A 21,077-nucleotide genomic window follows, 5' to 3' on the forward strand; every position below is an offset into this window, starting at 1 on the left:
GGCGTGGTTAAGCAATGCAGAGGTCCAGGCTTGGAGAGCATCAACGGCAAAGTCAGGCAATGCAGAGGTCCGGGCTTGGAGAGAGTCAATGGTGTGGTTAGGCAATGCAGAGGTCCAGGCTTGGAGAGAGTCAACAACGTGGTCAGGTAACGCAGAGGTCGTGTCCAAGAAAGCAATCAGAGGGAAGATTAGGAATCAGGAACAGGAACAAAGGAGAACAGAAACAGAAACTTGGGAGGATCAGGAACCAGGAACACAGGAGAATCACCAGGAGGCAACTAGTATATGACCAGTGTGGAGACCTGTTGCAAAGCACGATCATAGGGAGCTGAGCCCGGGCTTAAGTACCGGAGCTCAGGTGATGTCAACATCCGGGGCTGCAGCCAGGTTCCCGTCGCGGGCCCTTCATAAGGATCAGTGATGTGCGCGCGCGCCTAGGGAGGGTCGTGGCGCTGGACGGCGGCATCTCTCCGCGGGCCACGTGGAGAGGCCCGACGCGGAGCACAGGAATCCGTAGCTGAGACTGAGGCACCAGGGGTGGCCCGAGGATGGAGCCAGCGGCCCACCGCCGCCAGGGATGAAGATCCAGGCACTGGATTCATCTGAGAAAGGTGAGGGGGCCGCGGCCGCGGGTCTGCTGTGGCCAGCACGCATAACACCACCCTCACCAGCCTCTCATATACAGAATCACACATACCAGCACCCTCTCATACCCACACACACACACACACACACACACCCCATCCTCACCACCCTCTCATACCCTCAAACACACACACTACCTCCACCACCCTCTCATATACACACACACAAACACACACACCAACTTCTCATACAGAGGCGTACACCCACCACCTCCACAACCATCTCATATACGCACACACACACCACCCACACCACCCTCTCATAAATATACACACACCCACCACCCCCATCATCCTCTCATATACACACACACACCAGGCCACCATCCTCTCATACACATACTGCCCCCACTACCCTCTCATAAACACACACCCCACCACCCTCTCATAGTCACACACACCCTACCTCGATCCCCGGGACTCTGGCATGCAGCCACTGCACTTTACCACTCTCTCTCCACCATTTTGCACTCTGAGCCAGCACCGCCATGGGACCTTTCTTGCACGTCACAAACCCGTGCTGCCGCGGGACATCGGGACCTATCTTGTGCTGGCAGGGAGACCAGCACATCATAAAGCCATGTAGCCACGGGACCCCAGGACCTCTCTTTTGCTGGCAGGGAGAAACCCTGCCAGCATGTTGCAATTCCGTGCTGCCACGGGATGCCAGGATCTTTCTTTTGTTGGTTGGGAGTGGAAACCCTGCCAGCATGTTGCTGCTCCACGCCACCAGTTCTGTTGCTTCTCCATGCCATCAGAGTTTGTCTGCAAGAAGAGTGAGGCGGCTGTGGCTGGAAGGTTTCAAGGGGCAATTTTGCCACCGCGAAATTTTGCCACCTGAAGTGGCCACCTCACCCTGCCTCATTATAGAACTGCCCCTGATTTGGAAGGCTTGACATATCTGCATAGAAGCAACCTGCTTCTAGATGAAAGTTAACAGAAACCTTAGGCCAGTGCCATTTTGCTATACAACCATATGCTGTATAGCCAGAAAACAAAATGGCAAGGGCTTCAGAGCTAGCCAGAACCATTTTCAAACTAGAGGCAACAGATAGAATTCACTGGGGGGGGGGGGGCTAATTCCTGCCCATTTCTACATCTGAGACCTCCATGGAATGGGGTAAGTATGGTTGGGCAGAGAGTAGGAAGCACCATTCCGTTTTCTATCTTTCATTCTTTTTTTTAAATTAATCTAGACAGTAATGTTTAATAGGGGTATGCATTTGTTTGCAACGTATTGGCAATCCGCAACGTACAGGGCCATATTCGTTGTATTCGTTGCGTCACGAAACGCATTGCGATTCCCACGAATACAATGAATCTTAACCAAATTATTCGGCCATCTAAAGGAGCGAATTTAAACAAAACTCCATCCTCCTGACCCCCCCAAGACTTGCCAAAACTCCCTGGTGGTCCTGCAGGGGTCCAGGAGCCATCTACTGCACTCGGCTGCCAGCATTCAAAATGGCGCCGATAGCCTTTGCCCTTACTATGTCACAGGGGTTACTTGTGCCATTGGTCGGCCCCTGTCACATGGTAGGAGCACAAGATGGCACCGGCCATCCATTGCTCCTTCCATGTGACAGGGGCCAACCAATGGCACCGGTAGCCCCTGGGACATAGTAAGGTCAAAGGCTATCGGTGCCATTTTGAATACCAGTAGCTGACGGCGTGAGTGCAGTAGATGGCTCCCGGACCCCTGCAGAACCACCAGGGAGTTTTGGCAAGTCTTGGGGGGGGGGGGGTCAGGAGGGTGGGGGGTTGTAGTTAATTAAATTTTAGCCGGGAAACGAATAAGAATGGAATGCATGAATGGATCGGGGGCCCCCCCTTGTCGAATGCAACAGATCTGCCCCCTGACGAATACGAATGCTGAATGTAACGTATGCGGTACCTCTGCACATCTCTAACGTTTAAACAGCTATGTATGCACGTATGCTGGCTTACACCAAAAGACGCAGACATTTTATAACATACTCACGTATATGCATGCATGGTATAAAATAGGCTGTACACACGTACATGCATGCACAATGTTATATAGAAGCATGCATGTGCGTGCAAATGCAGCCTCTACCGCATAAGTGGGGGGGGGGGGGGGGAGGGGGTTAAGTAGACACACACGCCAATGCAATTACCAGTTTCCCCAGTTCAGTCCCAGTTTGCCCAAGTAAAGGATAGGACTTCCTAACTCCCCCTAGTTAATTAGCCTCCCTTTAATCCTGTTAACCCCTACCCTTAAAACCACGCTGACTAGCCAAGTGTTTTTTGTTTTAGGACTTACATGCCATCTAAAGCAGTGCGGGACCCCGGCGTGCGCTTGTGTACGTCATTCATAAATCCTGGAGCACCCAGGCCTCACTCCAACCACACCCACACCATCAGAAAAAAACATGTGCGTGCATAGCAGGAGATCCGTGCGTACGTGGGTGCCTTTTAACATCCGCGTGGCACGCACCGGACTGACTTCTGTGCATATCTCCTGGCTTTGGCAGGCGCCGGGCTTTTAAAATTCACCCCTTAATGTTTATTTGTCAGTTTGGCAAACGACGTGACATTAAACAAACCAGAACCCAAATAATAATACATTTAAAAAAAAATGAAAAAAAACTTAACATTTTTTCCCTTTTAATCCAGATAAAAGTATTGACACTACGGAAGCCCGCACACACTTTCAGCTGGATATGAGAGGACAATGTTCAGCCAGGTCAATATACCCAGGTAAATTAATATTTACCCAGATAAAATGGCTTTGAAAACTGAGGCCCCCCCCCCCCCCCACACACACACACACACACACAAGATTTATCTGTTCTTGCCATTACTGAACACAAATCTTCTCACTGGTGTTATAGGGAGGAACTGTGGAAAGATGTGAAGTATTATCAGGAAAGCGAATAGATGGGTAGAACGGCAGAATGGAAGTACAGTAAGAGTAAGGGACTCTATAAGAAGGGCCAAAGGGGATCAGTGGGGTGTGGAGAACCAAGTAAATGACAAGTGTGGGAATGGACAAAAAGGGGGAACTGAGAGTGCCAAAGGCTAGGAGGGACAGAGGGAAACACTGGGCAATTAGAATGTAAATGAAAGCATATGGCAGGCTTACAATGAGACGTTTATTGGAGGAGACCATGGGGATAGGTTTGAGGAGGACGGTATGAATCTGTAGGAGAAGAGACTTTGTAAGTGAGGAGGGTAGGGCCAAGTCTATGGGATAAAATCAAATCCTATTAGTGCTGAAGGGCAGTTCTAGATTAGGAAGCTTGTTCAGTCTAATTACTATTTATCATAAACTCTAAAGGAAAAAATATAAAACCCTGCATGCAATCATCTGAAGTCTAGATATTGTAAATATAGGTTTTATTTCTAAATGGTTATGCTCTTTTATGCAGTCTTACAGGAAACTGCTAAGTTAATCAAGACTGAACACTTAAGAGAAAACACGTTCTCAGTCTTTCAGGGATATAAAGCTAGAAATGCATGTTTCAGGTAGCAAGTTCTTGTAAAAGTATCTGAACTGTGGGACATAACTTATTTGCATGCACATTCATTTTTTGTTTTCTATATAGGTTTGCTCTTGTTATTTTGGTGGCTGGTATTCACTGGAATCAGAAATGTGCTCTGACTTCTGTGTCCTTTTCTCCATTAGCCACAGGAAGAATGTAAAATTCCCATTACTTATCACTGCATTCTGGGTAACCATTCAATAACGACTTTTCACAGCAACTCATTCTGTTCACCTTCCAGAAGCCCGAACAGGTTTTCAGGATGATTTGGGTGTAGCTAGTTTTATCACTAGACTTTATAGTGCAAGGAGCTTTTCTTTTACTGATCATTAAGGTTTTCAGTTAGATTCAATAAAATGGCAAAAAACAAGCACTGTCAACCCAGCAATGGGCTGGCTAAGCTTGATTACATCAAGGGACCCTTTATTCCCTTAAAAGAACGTTTAAAAAAAGAGGATATAGAGGCTCAGTTTGTATCGAGCTGATGAAGGACTATTTACAAATGTATTGCGATAATCCAACTTATTTGCTGACTTTTGAGTTTGATGACATTGTCATTTTGTTATACCAGAGTTCACCAAGGCACACGTGCTAGCTCCAGAAACACATATTAATTGCAAACAAGCTCTCGAATTTTTTGCTTAATAATGCTGCTACATCACTGCTTACCTTGAATAACTTCAACAATATGTCATTATAGAAAAGCCATGCAGAACAGCTAAGTCATAATTCAGTACAAACCCCAGATTGATTCTTTCCACATGTTTAGGAATTCTTCCTGGCACTGCTACTAGAGATCGAAACGTGCAGTGAACTTCAGTGGGAACGTAGCAGGCACAAGGGTGAGGACACGCAAGCGTAGTTGGAGGAACGCCCAAAGATAGAATCAGCACCACGGATAGTGCCCACAAATTTGCCCTCTCCTGTATTCTGGCAGATTTCTTCATTTTGCTCTACCTGTGGTAAAACAAACAAACTTCATTTTAACATATTAGTGTAATGCATAATTTATTTAACTGATTCATAATCACGAGCACAATACATCTGTTCTGGTAAATCATTGGACAAGAATAAGTAAAACAAAATGAATATCTATCAGTCTGACTGTACTACTGACTGTACTATGATTCAAAGTAGCATTAATACTATGAATTTAAAAACAATTTGCTAAAAAAAAAATCACGGATGTTATTAATTGTCTGGGGTTTATTTTAGTATTCTCAGTTTGGTCATTTTGCCTGCTATGTATTGTTTTATACAGTCCTACTTAAATTCTACTTAACTATTGCCAAATGTTGTTTGACACATTCAGTTTTGATCATTCTTATGTTCATTCTGTGAGTGAGCAGCAAAGTAAATTTATGCAAAAATACATCACCTGTAATCATCTTGAATTCCTTAAACTATTGCTCTTTTGAATAGCAGATGGTGGTTTTAAAAAAAATCTGCAAGCAATAAATTTGACTTTCTGCCTGTATCATATGAAAGCCATAATTTCAAAAGAAATTCCTTGTACTAAATGGATTTCTGAAGAATTTGGGGCTAGCTAAAAGGACAGGTTGAGGTCCATATTCAGTCACTGTCCAGATAGCAAACCTAGGCCTGGATTTATCAAAATGCACTAAATACTGCATGCGATAGAAAAAGGGGCGTGTTTATGGTAATAGGCAGTTTATCGCAATTTGCGCTAATACCTATGCAAAGAGCTAAGTTACTGCAAATTGCAATAACTTTTTGCACTTTGAGATAAGTGCAGCATTTCCTACATATAACCACTGGGAGGGGGGGGGGGGAGAGAGAGAGAGAGAGAGAACCTAGCCATAATGCCCCAACACTAGATAGGTATTTATATCTCTATGGGAGGCCCACCTAGTAACTCAAGCGGGCCAATACAGTAAAGTCTGCGGGAGAGAGGTGTTCGCCCGCTCTCCTGGCGTGCACACCAGCCACTCGCCGGTGCGCGCGATACAGTATTTAAATTAAGCCCGGCGGTAGATCCGGGCAAAAGGAGGTACTAGGGACACTAGCGTGTCCCTAGCGCCTCCTTTTTGACAGGAGCGGCGGCTGTCAGCGGGTTTGACAGCCAACGCTCAATTTTGTCGGCATCGGTTCTCGAGCCTGCTGACAGCGACGGGCTCAGAAACTGGACGCCGGCAAAATTGAGCGTCCGGTTTTTGGCCGACAGCCGCGGGCCGAATTCAATGGTTTTTTTTTGTTTTTTTTTACTTGTTTTACTCTTCGGGACCTCCAACTTAATATCACTATGATATTAAGTTGGAGGGTGCACAGAAAAGCAGTTTTTACTGCTTTTCTGTGCACTTTCCCAGTGCCGGAAGAGATTAGCGCCAACCTTTGGGTCGGCGCTAATTTCTGAAAGTAAAATGTGCGGCTTGGCTGCACATTTTACTTTCTGTATCCCGTGCGCATACCTAATAGGGCCATCAACATGCATTTGCATGTCGAGGGCGCTATTAGGTGCTGCAGGTTGGACGCGCGTTTTCCTCCCCTTACTGAATAAGGGGTAAGGGAAAATGCGCGTCCAATAGCAGGCTAACAGTGCGCTCCATTAACATAAGAACATAAGAAAATGCCATACTGGGTCAGACCAAGGGTCCATCAAGCCCAGCATCCTGTTTCCAACAATGGCCAATCCAGGCCATAAGAACCTGGCAAGTACCCAAAAACTAAGTCTATTCCATGTAACCATTGCTAATGGCAGTGGCTATTCTCTAAGTGAACTTAATAGCAGGTAATGGACTTCTCCTCCAAGAACTTATCCAATCCTTTTTTAAACACAGCTATACTAACTGCACTAACCACATCCTCTGGCAACAAATTCCAGAGTTTAATTGTGCGTTGAGTAAAAAAGAACTTTCTCCGATTAGTTTTAAATTTGCCCCATGCAAACTTCATGGAGTGCCCCCTAGTCTTTCTACTATCCGAAAGAGTAAATAACCGAATCACATCTACCCGTTCTAGACCTCTCATGATTTTAAACACCTCTATCATATCCCCCCTCAGTCGTCTCTTCTCCAAGCTGAAAAGTCCTAACCTCTTTAGTCTTTCCTCATAGGGGAGTTGTTCCATTCCCCTTATCATTTTGATAGCCCTTCTCTGTACCTTCTCCATCGCAATTATATCTTTTTTGAGATGCGGTGACCAGAATTGTACACAGTATTCAAGGTGCGGTCTCACCATGGAGCGATACAGAGGCATTATGACATTTTCCGTTTTATTCATCATTCCTTTTCTAATAATTCCCAACATTCTGTTTGCTTTTTTGACTGCTGCAGCACACTGCACCGACGATTTCAATGTGTTATCCACTATGACACCTAGATCTCTTTCTTGGGTTGTAGCACCTAATATGGAACCCAACATTGTGTAATTATAGCATGGGTTATTTTTCCCTATATGCATCACCTTGCACTTATCCACATTAAATTTCATCTGCCATTTGGATGCCCAATTTTCCAGTCTCACAAGGTCTTCCTGCAATTTATCACAATCTGCTTGTGATTTAACTACTCTGAACAATTTTGTGTCATCTGCAAATTTGATTATCTCACTCGTATTTCTTTCCAGATCATTTATAAATATATTGAACAGTAAGGGTCCCAATACAGATCCCTGAGGCACTCCACTGTCCACTCCCTTCCACTGAGAAAATTGCCCATTTAATCCTACTATCTGTTTCCTGTCTTTTAGCCAGTTTGCAATCCACGAAAGGACATCACCACCTATCCCATGACTTTTTACTTTTCCTAGAAGCCTCTCACGAGGAACTTTGTCAAACACCTTCTGAAAATCCAAGTATACTATATCTACCGGTTCACCTTTATCCACATGTTTATTAACTCCTTCAAAAAAGTGAAGCAGATTTGTGAGGCAAGACTTGCCCTGGGTAAAGCCATGCTGAAGTTGTTCCATTAAACCATGTCTTTCTATATGTTCTGTGATTTTGATGTTTAGAACACTTTCCACTATTTTTCCTGGCACTGAAGTCAGGCTAACCGGTCTGTAGTTTCCCGGATCGCCCCTGGAGCCCTTTTTAAATATTGGGGTTACATTTGCTATCCTCCAGTCTTCAGGTACAATGGATGATTTTAATGATAAGTTACAAATTTTTACTAATAGGTCTGAAATTTCATTTTTAGTTCCTTCAGAACTCTGGGGTGTATACCATCCGGTCCAGGTGATTTACTACTCTTCAGTTTGTCAATCAGGCCTACCACATCTTCTAGGTTCACCGTGATTTGATTCAGTCCATCTGAATCATTACCCATGAAAACCTTCTCCATTACGGGTACCTCCCCAACATCCTCTTCAGTAAACACCGAAGCAAAGAAATCATTTTATCTTTCCGCGATGGCCTTATCTTCTCTAAGTGCCCCTTTAACCCCTCGATCATCTAATGGTCCAACTGACTCCCTCACAGGCTTTCTGCTTCGGATATATTTAAAAAGTTTTTACTGTGAGTTTTTGCCTCTACAGCCAACTTCTTTTCAAATTCTCTCTTAGCCTGTCTTATCAATGTCTTACATTTAACTTGCCAATGTTTATGCTTTATCCTTTTTCTTCTGTTGGATCCTTCTTCCAATTTTTGAATGAAGATCTTTTGGCTAAAATAGCTTCTTTCACCTCCCCTTTTAACCATGCCGGTAATCGTTTTGCCTTCTTTCCACCTTTCTTAATGTGTGGAATACATCTGGACTGTGCTTCTAGAATGGTATTTTTTAACAATGACCACGCCTCTTGGACATTTTTTACTTTTGTAGCTGCTCCTTTCAGTTTTTTTCTAACAATTTTTCTCATTTTATCAAAGTTTCCCTTTTGAAAGTTTAGCACGAGAGCCTTGGATTTGCACACTGTTCCTTTTCCAGTCATTAAATCAAATTTGATCATATTATGATCACTATTGCCAAGAGGCCCCACCACCGTTACCTCTCTCACCAAGTCCTGTGCTCCACTGAGAATTAGATCTAAAATTGCACCCTCTCTCGTCGATTCCTGAACCAATTGCTCCATAAAGCTATCATTTATTCCATCCAGGAACGTTATCTCTCTAGTGTGACCCGATGATACATTTACCCAGTCTATATTGGGGTAATTGAAGTCTCCCATTATTACTGCACTACCAATTTGGTTAGCTTCCCTAATTTCTCTTAGCATTTCACTGTCCATCTCACCATCTTGACCAGGTGGACGGTAGTATACCCCTATCACTGAAGTCTTCCCTGACACACAAGGGATTTCTACCCATAAAGATTCAATTTTGTATTTAGTCTCATGCAGGATGTTTATCCTGTTGGACTCTATGCCATGCACTGTACTGTATTGGCCTGAAGGTGAGGTTTAGGTATTAGTGTAGGGGGTTAGGGGCCACTTTGACATTCAAAGTGAGACGTACGAACAGAACAGTGGTCTCTTGTGAAGATTTGATGACCTTCGGAGTGAGGAAACTCACTGAAAGATGAGATTTGTGCAATGTTCTCTCAACCTAGCTTGATGTTACCCAGGTAGGGAGTCCATCAAGCTAGGTTGAGAGAACATTGCACAAATCTCATCTTTCAGTGAGTTTCCTCACTCCAAAGGTCATCAAATCTTCCCTACCTCCTACGGCCCAGAAGAGGAAATGGTGTGCAGTGATCACACATGCGGGAAGAAGAGACCATGCTAGGTACAAGGCCCAAAGAAGAGCATCAGCCCAAAGAACAGCAGCGTGATCTGGAACAAAAAGAGGAGCAATGTCAGCCCTCTCAGCCGATGGGACGCCTTTCTCGAGGCCGCAAGGGCTGGAAGAGGAGGAGGCTATTACTGCCACTAGTTGTTCTTCGGTGGGGGGAGAGAGAGAGTGAGTGAGTGAGCATAGGTGTTTGAGATCCTGTCTGTGTGTGTGTGTGTGTGTGTGTGTGTGTGTGTGTGAATGTGAGAGACAGCATGCATGTGAGTGATTGAAAGCCTTTATGTGTAAGTGTGTGATTAAGAACCTGTTTGTGTGAAAGAGAGCCTGGGTGTGACTGAGATCCTTTGTGTGTGAGAGATAGGGCCAGTGCTAACTTTTTTGCTGCCCTGTACTCTCTCTCACTCACTCTCCCACATACAAGCATACAAGCTCTCTCTCACTCACTTCCCTTGACTTAGCAAGCAGCAGCAGCAGCAGCAGAGTCTTCTTCTTCAGCCCCCTTGGCCAAGGGAATGACTTCCGGCCATGGGGCATTGGATTACTTCCTATAGGGCATGCTCCTCTTCTTCCTCAGCAGCACGGCCCAGCCAAAATCGACGGCATGGTCAACGCTGCCTTAGTAAGTGGAAAAACAGTGCAGCCTGCTGGCAATGCTGCTGATTCTGGCAGAGCCGCGCTGCTTCTCCACTTACTAAGGCAGCGCTGACCACGCCTTCGATTTCAGCGGGGGCCACACTGCTTTTCTTGGTAGCACAGACCTCTTTCTTCCGCTGCCAATGGGATCAGGTCCACTGGCAGCACCACGGGCCTCCTCTTCTTCCACCACTGGTGAGATTGGATCCACTGGCAGCTCCATGGATGCTCTTCTTCCACTGCCGGTGGGATCGGGTTCACCGGCGGCACCATGGATCTCATTCTTCCACCACCAGTGGGATTGGGTCCACTGGCGGCACCACGGATCTCATTCTTCCACCACCAGTGGGATTGAGTCCACCGGTGGCAGCATGGGCCTCTCCCTGCTCCTGACACCGCCCCATTGGGTGTGCTGCCCCATGCCATTGCACGGTTTGCACACTCGTGGTGCCAGGCCTGGTGAGAGAGAGACAGTATGAATGTGTGTGATAGAGAACCTGTTTGGATAAGTGAGAGAGAGCATGTGTATGTATGATTAAGAGCCTGTGTGTATAAGAGAAAGAGAGAGAGCATGTGTGTAATTGTGTGATTGAGAACCTACATAAGTGAAAGAGAGAGCATGTGTATATATGTGTAATTGAAAACCTATGTAAATGAGAGAGAGAATGTGTATATGTATGTGATGGAGAGTCTGTATGAGAGAGGGCGCTTGTGTGTGACTGAGAAGAGAAAGTTGCAAGCAACCCCTCCTCCTCCTACTAATTCATAACAATCTCAGGGCACTTGGAAATCGAACATTTCCAGGTATGGTGAGCAGAGCATTTTTATATCTTTATTATTTTTCATTATTGGGTCTTTGTGTCTGATGTTTTGAAATATTTTAGTGTCTAGAAATGTTTTATATGAGTTTTTAATTATTGGATATTCCATTCAACAGCTGTTTTGAAATACTCTTTTCTTTTTATTAGTATGGCTTTACTGCTATTGATTTTATATTTCTTGCTTTATTTTATGAAGACTGGTGATTTCTCTTTTTCCTTTGTTGCACTGCATACAGTCTCTCTGGCTTGTTGCGGTTTCCAGTTCAGTTTTCATCTGCATGCTTCTGTTTAAGCTTTGTGGTCTCTTTATTCTTTGTTAGGCGAGGGTCAGCACATGTGATTCAGGTGAGGTTTTCTGCTGTGAGGGCTGGCTTGTTCCATTTTCCTAATAGGAGGAGTGTTGGAGCTTTAAGGCCTAGTATAATTATTTTCAGTGTTGCCTTTTCTTAGGTAAGGTGGTTACTGTTTGAATGCTGGAACTTGGTGCTGTTTTGGTATGGGAGGTTTACTATTTATATAATTTCTGTTCAGAGAGAAACTCTTATCTTTCTCTTTTGTCATTCTTAATAATAAAAATAATACAGGGCCTTTTTTTTTTTAATTTCCACCATAAATTGTAATGAGCAGTGTGTCACACATGTGAGCATTGTTCGTCAGGTGTGTCACGATGGGAAAAAGGTTGAGAACCACTGGGCTATACAATGAAGCAGCTGCACTGGCATTGGTAACTATTTAGATTACACTGCAATGACAGAATTAAAGTAGCACCTATATCTGTTTGACAAATTGCTATAAAAAATGTAGGTGCTCACATAGCCAGGACAATCTGGAAAGCTACAGAAAGGCTCTAGGAGGCAGGATGCTCAGGTAACAAACATGCTAGTACTGACAATTACTTAGTTTATTCCAAAGCTTTGTGTGCTTAGGCATGGGAAGGGATAGGTGCTGGGTGTGAATTCATTGGGAAATGTAGATGCTCATCTCCCCAAGATGGTAAAGTACAAATGAGAAAGATGGAAAAAAAAAAAAGCTGTTCCGATAAGAAAAGATCTCAAAAGCAGTCAAACTCCATGACTGGCAGCTGAGATCTGTCCTTGCAGAATGGACAGGAATAATCAGGCAGACTGGATGGGCTAAAGTCTTTTTCTGCTGTCTTCATTTCCCTTTTTACTATGTTCGGATACTTCCTCAATGATAGTCTTCTCTGAAGAAAGAGCACATGATCTGTTTGGGTTGTTTAGGTCTAAATATAGAAGTAAAGCATGCGGCTCACTGAGAAAGCGATCGTGTCTGCTTTAGAATCCAATCCTTTTCCTTTCTGAACGATTGCTATAATTGGGAAGAATTTGCTTCTGATGGATTTCCAATGAATGTTTGCTTTCATTTAGAGGGCAGGGTCTTGTTGACATACAACTGACTTTGATTATTACTGTGAATTCGTTACTGATGGCTCAGTAGCCACATTGTCTATAGTCAGAGTAAGGCAGGATTGTGCTCCACCGAGCTCTCCATTCCTCTTAACGCCGGTATCCTGGGAGGTGGGGAGTTAATAGAGGAAAGAGATATCACATCACAGGAGAGAGAAGCCTCAGGATCCTGCAAGGGAGAGAGAAAATGCGACTCCCCCCACTGGGGTGAAGTGGCAGAGGTATCATGCTGCAGAGTTTGGAAGCAAAGCAGTAGGAGAAAGGCCAGACATGCTGCATGAAAGAAAGAGATAAGGATAAAGAGAGAACAGAGGGGCAAAAGGTAGAAATGAGGAGAAAAGATGTAAGATAGAAAGAGGCAGAAGGCAAAAAGGAGAAAAGGAAACAGACAATTGGAGAGAGACAGACCTGGGAGACAGGGCAGGGGATGGAAAGAACAGAAATGGAGGGTACAGAAAGATGTGAAGAAGGAGGGAGAAAGAAGGAAACATAAAAAAAGGCCATTTGGCCTGACTGCTCAGCTCTACAGTCCCCTACCACTCCCTCAGAGATCCCCTGTGCTTGTCTCATGCTTTCTTGAATTCAGACACTGCCCTGCTCTCCATCACATCCACTGTAAAGAAATAGCTCCTTAGATTTCTTCCGAGTCTACCCCCTTTCATGCTCATTCCATGACTGCTTGTTCCAGAGCCTCCTTTCTGATGAAAGAGGCTCCCCTCCTGTGCATTCATCGCTTAGAGTTATTTAAATCAGTGGCGTCCTGAGGGGAGCTGGGAGCAAGGGGAGCCAATGCCCCCGGGCGCAGGGTCATAGGTGGGCACTGATGGCCAACATAGGGAGGCCCATGCGGCCGCCGGTGGACCTCATCCCACTGGTGCTGAGCAGGGAAGCGTGCTGTTCCTATGCTATGTGCCGGCCACTGTTCCCTCTAAGCTGTGCATGTGCATGGCCACGCACAACTTTTCTTGAGGCCGCGCACAGCAGAAAGATCGGTGGGGACAAGGTGGAGCTCATCCCATCACAGTCCAAAGAAAATCAATCACTTCCAAACCTCTGGGTGCTCCTTCTCCTTCCTACCTGTGCAGTCCTGGAAGAAAAACGTTGCCGGAGCCGCGCGGGCAGGAAGGAGGAGGAGCATCAACCAGTGTGCAGAAGAGCAGCAGCGTTTGTGGCAGGGCCACTGCAGATCCCACCTCGCAGCGCCTGAGAAGAGGAGACACAGTAGCAGGACCACTGTGGATCCATCCTTGTGGTGACCCAAGAAGATCAGGGCCTCGGCGGTGTCCATCCTGCGGCAACCCACAAAGAGGAGACCCAGAGGTGAGAGGGAGTGAGAGCCTGTATGTTCAGGAAGAGAGCATGAAAGAGCCTCTGTGTGTGAGTGACAGACAGCATGAGAAAGTGAGAGCCTGTGTGTTTGTGTGAGATAGCATGTGAGATTGAGAGCATGTGTGTGGGTGAGAGTGAGACAGCATTGGAGAGAGCCAGTGTGTATGTATGAGACAGCATGAGAGATTGAGAGAACCTGTGTGTGTGTGAGTGAGACAGCATGTGAGACAGCGTGTGTATGTATGAGACAGCATGAGAGATTGAGAGAACCTGTGTGCATGTGTGTGTGTGTGAGTGAGACAGCATGTGAGACAGCGTGTGTATGTATGAGATAGCATGTGAGATTGAGAGCATGTGTGTGGGTGAGAGTGAGACAGCATTGGAGAGAGCCAGTGTGTACGTATGAGACAGCATGAGAGATTGAGAGAACCTGTGTGCATGTGTGTGAGTGAGACAGCATGTGAGACAGCGTGTGTATGTATGAGACAGCATGAGAGATTGAGACAACCTGTGTATGTGTGTGTGTGTGTGTGTGTGAGACAGCATGTGAGACAGCCAGTGTGTATGTATGAGACAGCATGAGAGAGAGCCTGTGTGTACATGTGTATGTGAGAGAGTGAGACAGCATGAGAGTGAGAGCCTGTGTGTGTATGTGTGAGAGAGCATGAGATTGAGAGCATGTGTGTGGGTGAGAGTGAGACAGCATTGGAGAGAGCCAGTGTGTATGTATGAGACAGCATGAGAGATTGAGAGAACCTGTGTGCATGTGTGTGTGTGTGTGTGAGTGAGACAGCATGTGAACAGCGTGTGTATGTATGAGACAGCATGAGAGATTGAGACAACCTGTGTGCATGTGTGTGTGTGTGTGTGTGAGAGACAGCATGTGAGACAGCCAGTGTGTATGTATGAGACAGCATGAGAGAGAGCCTGTGTGTACATGTGTATGTGAGAGAGTGAGACAGCATGAGAGTGAGAGCCTGTGTGTGTATGTGTGAGAGAGAGAGGGGCATGAGAGAATGAGAGCCTGAGTTTGTGTGAGAAAGAGATCATGTGAGAATGAGAACCTGAGCGTGTATGTAAGAGAGAGACAGCATGTGAGAATGAGAGTTTGAGTGTGTGCTTGAGGGAGGAAGGGAAGAAGACAGGTGGAGAGAGAAAAAACTGAAAAAAAGAGAACCTGTAAAAGAAATTGGCAAAAGGCCAGGAAAGGGAATGTGGGGGGGGGGGGGGAGCCTGTGCCCAACTGATTAGAAAACTAAGATCAGACAGCAATGGTAAAAAAATAAATGTGAATCTTTAGTGATTGGCATATGTTATCTTTGAGAAGGTGCAAGAATAGCACTTTCTCTAGCTGATCTCACAATGTACAAGATCAGTTTGGAGGAAATGGAAGTCCCACAAATGTTTAATATCGCAGGGCCTGCACAGAGGAGGCAGCAGAACGGGCTTCAGTGCCAGTAGCAGCAATTGGCGCCTCCCCAATAGCCATGCGGCAGCAGTGACAGCAGCAGCAGAGGAACAAGAGAGGCTTCAAAGCTGTTGGCAAAAGAAAAGGAGGGGGCCTGCCTTCAGTTTGTGCATGTGTATGAATGGTAGTCTGCCTGTGAGTGTGCATGTGTGAATGGATGGTTGCTTACCAGGGGGTGTGTCTGTGTATGAGAATGAATGGATGCCTTCCTGGGGTCTGTCTGTGCTGTGTGTGTGTGTGAATGAATTAGTGCCTGCCTGGGGGTCTGTGTGTATGCGAGAATGAATGTGTACATGCCTAGAGGTGGTGGTGGTGGTGGTGGGGGGGGGGGGGGGGGCACTGTGAGAATAAATGGGAGCCTGCCTGGGAGTCAGTGTGTGTGTGTCTGAGAATGACTGGGAGTTTGCCTGTGTGTGTAAGTGTGTGTGTGTTTGTGAGGGAGCCAGTGAGAGTGAGAGCATGAGTGTGTATGAGAGATTCCGGGGGAGTAAGAGCTTGTGTGTGTGGGGGGGGGAAGAGAGCCTGTCCATGAGAGTGTGTCTGTCTGTGAAAGAGAGAGGTTTTGGGTGTGTATAAAAGCATGTGTGTGTGTGTGTGTGTGTATGTGTGAGAGAGAATGGACATGCAAGTATGTGTGAGAAAGAGAATAAAGTTTGTATGCCCCCCTAATCCTCAACAATCTCAGGGTGACTGGAAATCAAGAGTTCCCAGGTATGGACAGCAGGGGCATTTTTAAAAAGCCTTATTAGTTGTAATTATTGGATGTTATTTGATATGTATGCAGTTTTGAAATATTTTATTGGTGCTTGGGAAATTTTTTTTAAATGTATATGATTTTAATTAATAGAAGTTATTCTATTTTTTAATAGTTTTAAAATGGTGGTACTATTTTTCCATTGTTACACACAGATTCTGGCTTCTTGGGGTTTCCATTTCAGTTTTTGTCTGCATATTGCTGGTTCTAATTTGTGATCCTTTATTCTGTATTTGGTGAGAGTCTGTCTCTGCTCTGCGCATGTGACCAAGGTGAGAGATTCTGCTACCGTGTAGTGTCTGTGTAGGGATCTATAGCAATCAGGTTTGTTTCGTTTCCCCAGTAGGTGGTGTATTTGTGTTCTGGTACCCAGTGTAATATTTACCTGTGCTTTTTCACAGGTAGAGTTCTTGTTGTTTAAGTCCTTAATGTTACTACTGTTACATTATGATAGGTTTGCTGTATAGATTTTGAGTGTCTTTTTTGCGGGGTTTTGTGATACTTTACAATGTGTCTGGCAGTGGAAGGTGTTTGTGCTGCTGTTACTGTGAGATGACACCAGAATTTGAAAATATCTTTTTGTATGATGAGCTGTAAGGGAAACATCCAAGCTCCATTGTTTGGGGGAATTTCTGTGGATGCACAGTGTGCTCCAGAACTGGAAGTGCAAGATTTATGATATTCTGTCCCTTCCTGTATACATTTCAGACTTCACTCTCATAGCCATATAGAATTAGTTGAATGAGGCTATCAAATAATTTTAATAGTAGATTTACTAGAAGGGTGAAACTAGCCAGCTTTTTAAAATTAAACAGAAGATCCTTTGGACTTTTTTTTCAAGACTTTTTTTTATAGCCAATTTGAAATTAGGGGGGGTCATGCTATGGAGGTGGGTGTGATATGAGGAAATGTCATTCTGGCTTGCCCCCTCCCCCCAATTCTTCTGTCTAGAAGTGCCACTCATTTTCTGTGACCTTAAGCATTAGTAAAGAAGGATTGGGGGGGGGGGGGGGGTGGAACGGGACACTGCAGAGGCACACAAATGCATTGGTCCCCGGGTGCCAGAGACCCTCTGTATGCCACTGATTAAATGTCTCTGTCATAGCTCCCCTATACTGCCTTTACTCTAAGGAATACATGATTAGATCTTGAAGTCTGTCCCCCATATGTTTTAGATTGAAGACCACGGACCATTTTAGTAGTCACCCTCTGGCCTGACTCCATCCTGTTTATATCTTTTTGAGGGTGCAGTCTCCAGAATTGTTCACAGTATTCCCAGTGAGGTCTCACCAGGGACCTATACAGGAGGAATAACCCTTTTTTCTGCTGGTCATTCCTCGCATCTATGCACCCAAACATCTTTCTGGCTTTTACCGTGGCATTATTCACTTGTTTGGCCACCTTAAGATCATCAGAATCAATTATCCCCAAATCCCACTCTTATTTTGTGCTTAGAAGAATGTCACCGCATATACTGTACTATTCCCTCAGGTTTTTGCAGCCCATATGCATGAATCTGCATTTTTTAGCACTAAATCTTAACTGTCAGACATTGGACCATTTCTCAGACTTTGCTACATACCGCCTTATGGTTTCCACACCTTCTTGGGTTTCTGCACTGCTGCAGATTTTGATACCATCCGCAAAAAGATAAATCTTTCCCAATAGTCCTTCTACAATATCATTTATGAAAATGCTGAAAAGAAACAGAAAGAAGAAGAAGAGAAATGGAGAAATTAAGGTAAATGGAGGCAGGAGAACAAAATAAAGGTGAAAGACAAAAGGTGAGAGTGAGAAAATGATGGGAAGAGATCTATAAGGAGCAAGAAAGATAAGAAAAGGAGGAAGGTTGGCGATAAGAGGTGCATAGAGGGGCATGGAAGGAACAGAAATAAGGTGAAAAGAAATGAGAGCAGTAGAGAGGGAGGAAGAACGAGGGAGGAAGAACGAGGGAGGGAAGAAAGAGTCTAAAATGAGAGACAGGAAAGCAAAGAAAAATTAAGATATGTAGGAAAGGGGAATGAAGAGAAAGGGAAAATATAAAGGAGTCATAGGATGGACAGAAAACTAGACTTTCAAAGAGAAAAGAGAACATGGGGAGAAGAGAAAGCACACTGAACCAAAAGAAAGATGAAAATGAGAAGGAAACAGTAACACGAGAACAGCCTTGAGAGAAAAAACGTTTACATTGTAAATGCACTGTCAAACAATACACCGAAAATGAGAGAGGCAAAAGAAGAGATGACGAAGAAAACAAATTACAACTAGCACATTGAAAGAATAAACATTGTCTTAATCTTCTCTGCATTATTTAATTTTTATTTTTTTTAATAACTGGATATAAGATAGCAATGCCAAAATAGCTCCGTCACGGAAAGGTTAATGGCTATGCCACCGGGGCACATGGCACGCACTGAAGTGGTAGCGCTGGTGACACTGCTGGTGGCTAAAGATCAATAGGCACCGTTTAGATTTTCAGGTAGAACATGGCCATCAAGGGGACGATATCCCCACACAGGCTCTCTTTTTTGCTGGCTATTACTTTCTCAGAGGCGCTCATGACTGCAGCACAGGAGGGTGCCCGCTGCCCTGAGAAGAGACATCCCCCTCGGTGCAAAGGCAACACATTCAGGAAGGTAGCAAGGTCGAGACAAGATGGTCCAGACTCACAGGGACAATGGAGGACTTAACAGAAAACAGACAATTTGAGGATAAAAAAAAAATTAAAAATAAAAAAAGACACTGCCTGCAAATTGTAATAAAAATTCCAATGCTTCATTATTTTTTTCCCCACATCAAATCAAAGACAGACAAACCACCACTTATTGTGATTATTTAGAGATTGTCAAGTCGATGAGCTTAAGTCATCCAGGCAGGGTGATTTAGTACAGGGGAAGACTGAGCTATCTGGCAGGGATTTCCTGAAGTCTCTCCAGCTGACAGAAATAACACACATGAATGAGCTGATGATTTAAGCAGCCTCAGAAGCAGCAGCAAGGCAGGACTTTTTTTTCTCTCTCTCTCTCTTCTTCTCTCCTCCTATTTTTCTTCTTGCTCCGTTCTTCCGCCCTGAGGGAGCCAGCCAGCCTCGCTGATGAGGCTGTGGGGAGCCAGGGTTACAGCAGGACGGTCTTTGCCCCCTCGTGGACTTATCCCAGGGACACATGCTTCTCATTAGCTAAAGCTTCCCTAACCTTTACTGGCAGCGAATAACTCCGAAAAATACATTCAGGTGTAGACCGATCAAACACAGAAAGTGGGTCATACAATCGCCTCATTATTTTGCAATTGGTGTTACCGTGGTCACAAAGGATGACATTATTTCTATTTAAGCAGTACCAAAATGCAGTCTTTTACTACTGTCCACAGTACAATATGGTGCAAATTTTCAGCTTTTCTACCAAGCTGCAGAGCAAGGTAAACGACTACCCCTATAGCAACTACTATATTTATAGGAGCGTGAAATCTAGTTGTTTTTGTTTGTTTTTTTTAAATTGAATATCCCTTCACATCAAAAGCAGGCACAGGTGAGAAAGAAAGCACAAGTTGCAGTAAATGAAAGAAACACAGTGGCCACAGTGTGGCAAAGAGTTATGAAGAAGATATCCCAGAAGACCCCTCCCAGCTTCAAAAGCTCATTTATTATAATACATTCTTCTGCCATATGTGTCAGTATCAGGTTCTCAGGAATCTCAAGACCCGTGTTGTTTTATTCGGGAACACTGGGGCTTTCAAAACTTACCAAAAGTATCCCTCTTTTTTATTGTAGAATCAATTTCTTATTCCTTTATTTGTCATCATCACCATCCTCATCCTAATCGTTATAACATCCAGGTGTGGAGGCAGAAGTAGAATGATTCATGATCCAGCTGTGCCAAAGACACCTAAAATCCATTTATGCAATCGGTTCCATAAAACTGCAAAGATAATCATCCAAAGTTCTGGTGAAAAAAAAAAAAAAGAAAATTAGAAAAAAAAAAGGCAAAAATTAAGGAAATCTATCGCACCAATTGATCCTGGCTACCTGCTGCCTTTTAAAGATTTCCACTCTTCCACATTTCCTTCAGCGGGACTCAGGCAGAGGAAAGCTGCGCTCAGTATGGGCTGTCTTGACAGCATCTACTCTGCCTTCACAGTTCTCCAGGATACAGAAATGCAAAGCTGCTGGGTTCAGTAACTCTGAAATTTAAACGCATTGAATTCCCTTCTTCCCTGCGCCTTCTTTTCGTCAGTGGTGTGTTTTAAAAGTAAGAGGGAGTAGTTGATCTTCTCCTCTTTCTCGGTGGGCGGCTCTGTGGGGAGGAACAGCTGGAGAATGGGGAGGGAGCCTGGTTGAAGCTAGTGGGTTTCTTCTTCTCCTGCTGCACCTCTGGCTATTGGATGAGGGTTGGGGGGGGGCTGCCACACTGTGAACAGGAAGAAGCAGGGGTGGGAAAGGCAGTATAGCTGAATAGGCTGCAGGCTGTGGAAAATAAAGTTCAGATCTAGAATGGCAGCAACTGACGGCGCTCTGCTTCAGTCAGGACTGGTGAGATATTAAACTGAGTAGGCAAATCCCTCTCTTTAGATCTCTTTCCCCAGCAAGAATTCTTATTTACTAGTATCTATGCTCTGCAAACTCAGGTTTTAACAGGCAGGCATCAAATCCTGGCAAGCAGCCCTTACCTTTAGCGGCTGCTGGTGCAGTGGCAGGAGCATACTCAGTACTGTAGTGCTGAATTGTCTTCAGATTGAGTCTGTGGTTATATGGCAGGTAGATTATGAGCCACTGGTCCCAGAGCCAGTGCAAGAACATTTGGCACCCTAGAC

General features: G+C 44.7%; 1 protein-coding gene across 1 annotated transcript in view; it reads right to left on the bottom strand.

Moving 5' to 3' along the window:
* MXRA5 (matrix remodeling associated 5) overlaps positions 1-20,561 on the bottom strand; it is an 82,935-nt gene extending 62,374 nt beyond the window's left edge. Inside the window, 3 exon segments of the mRNA XM_029603694.1 lie at positions 4,892-5,107; positions 20,011-20,209; positions 20,293-20,561. Of these exon segments, the coding sequence (XP_029459554.1) occupies positions 4,892-5,097 (206 nt within the window). The 5' untranslated portion in view covers positions 5,098-5,107; positions 20,011-20,209; positions 20,293-20,561.
* Positions 20,562-21,077: the final 516 nt, after the last annotated feature.

This window comes from Rhinatrema bivittatum, chromosome 5, assembly GCF_901001135.1.
Source record: "Rhinatrema bivittatum chromosome 5, aRhiBiv1.1, whole genome shotgun sequence".
In the NCBI taxonomy this organism is placed as follows: Eukaryota; Metazoa; Chordata; class Amphibia; order Gymnophiona; family Rhinatrematidae; genus Rhinatrema; species Rhinatrema bivittatum.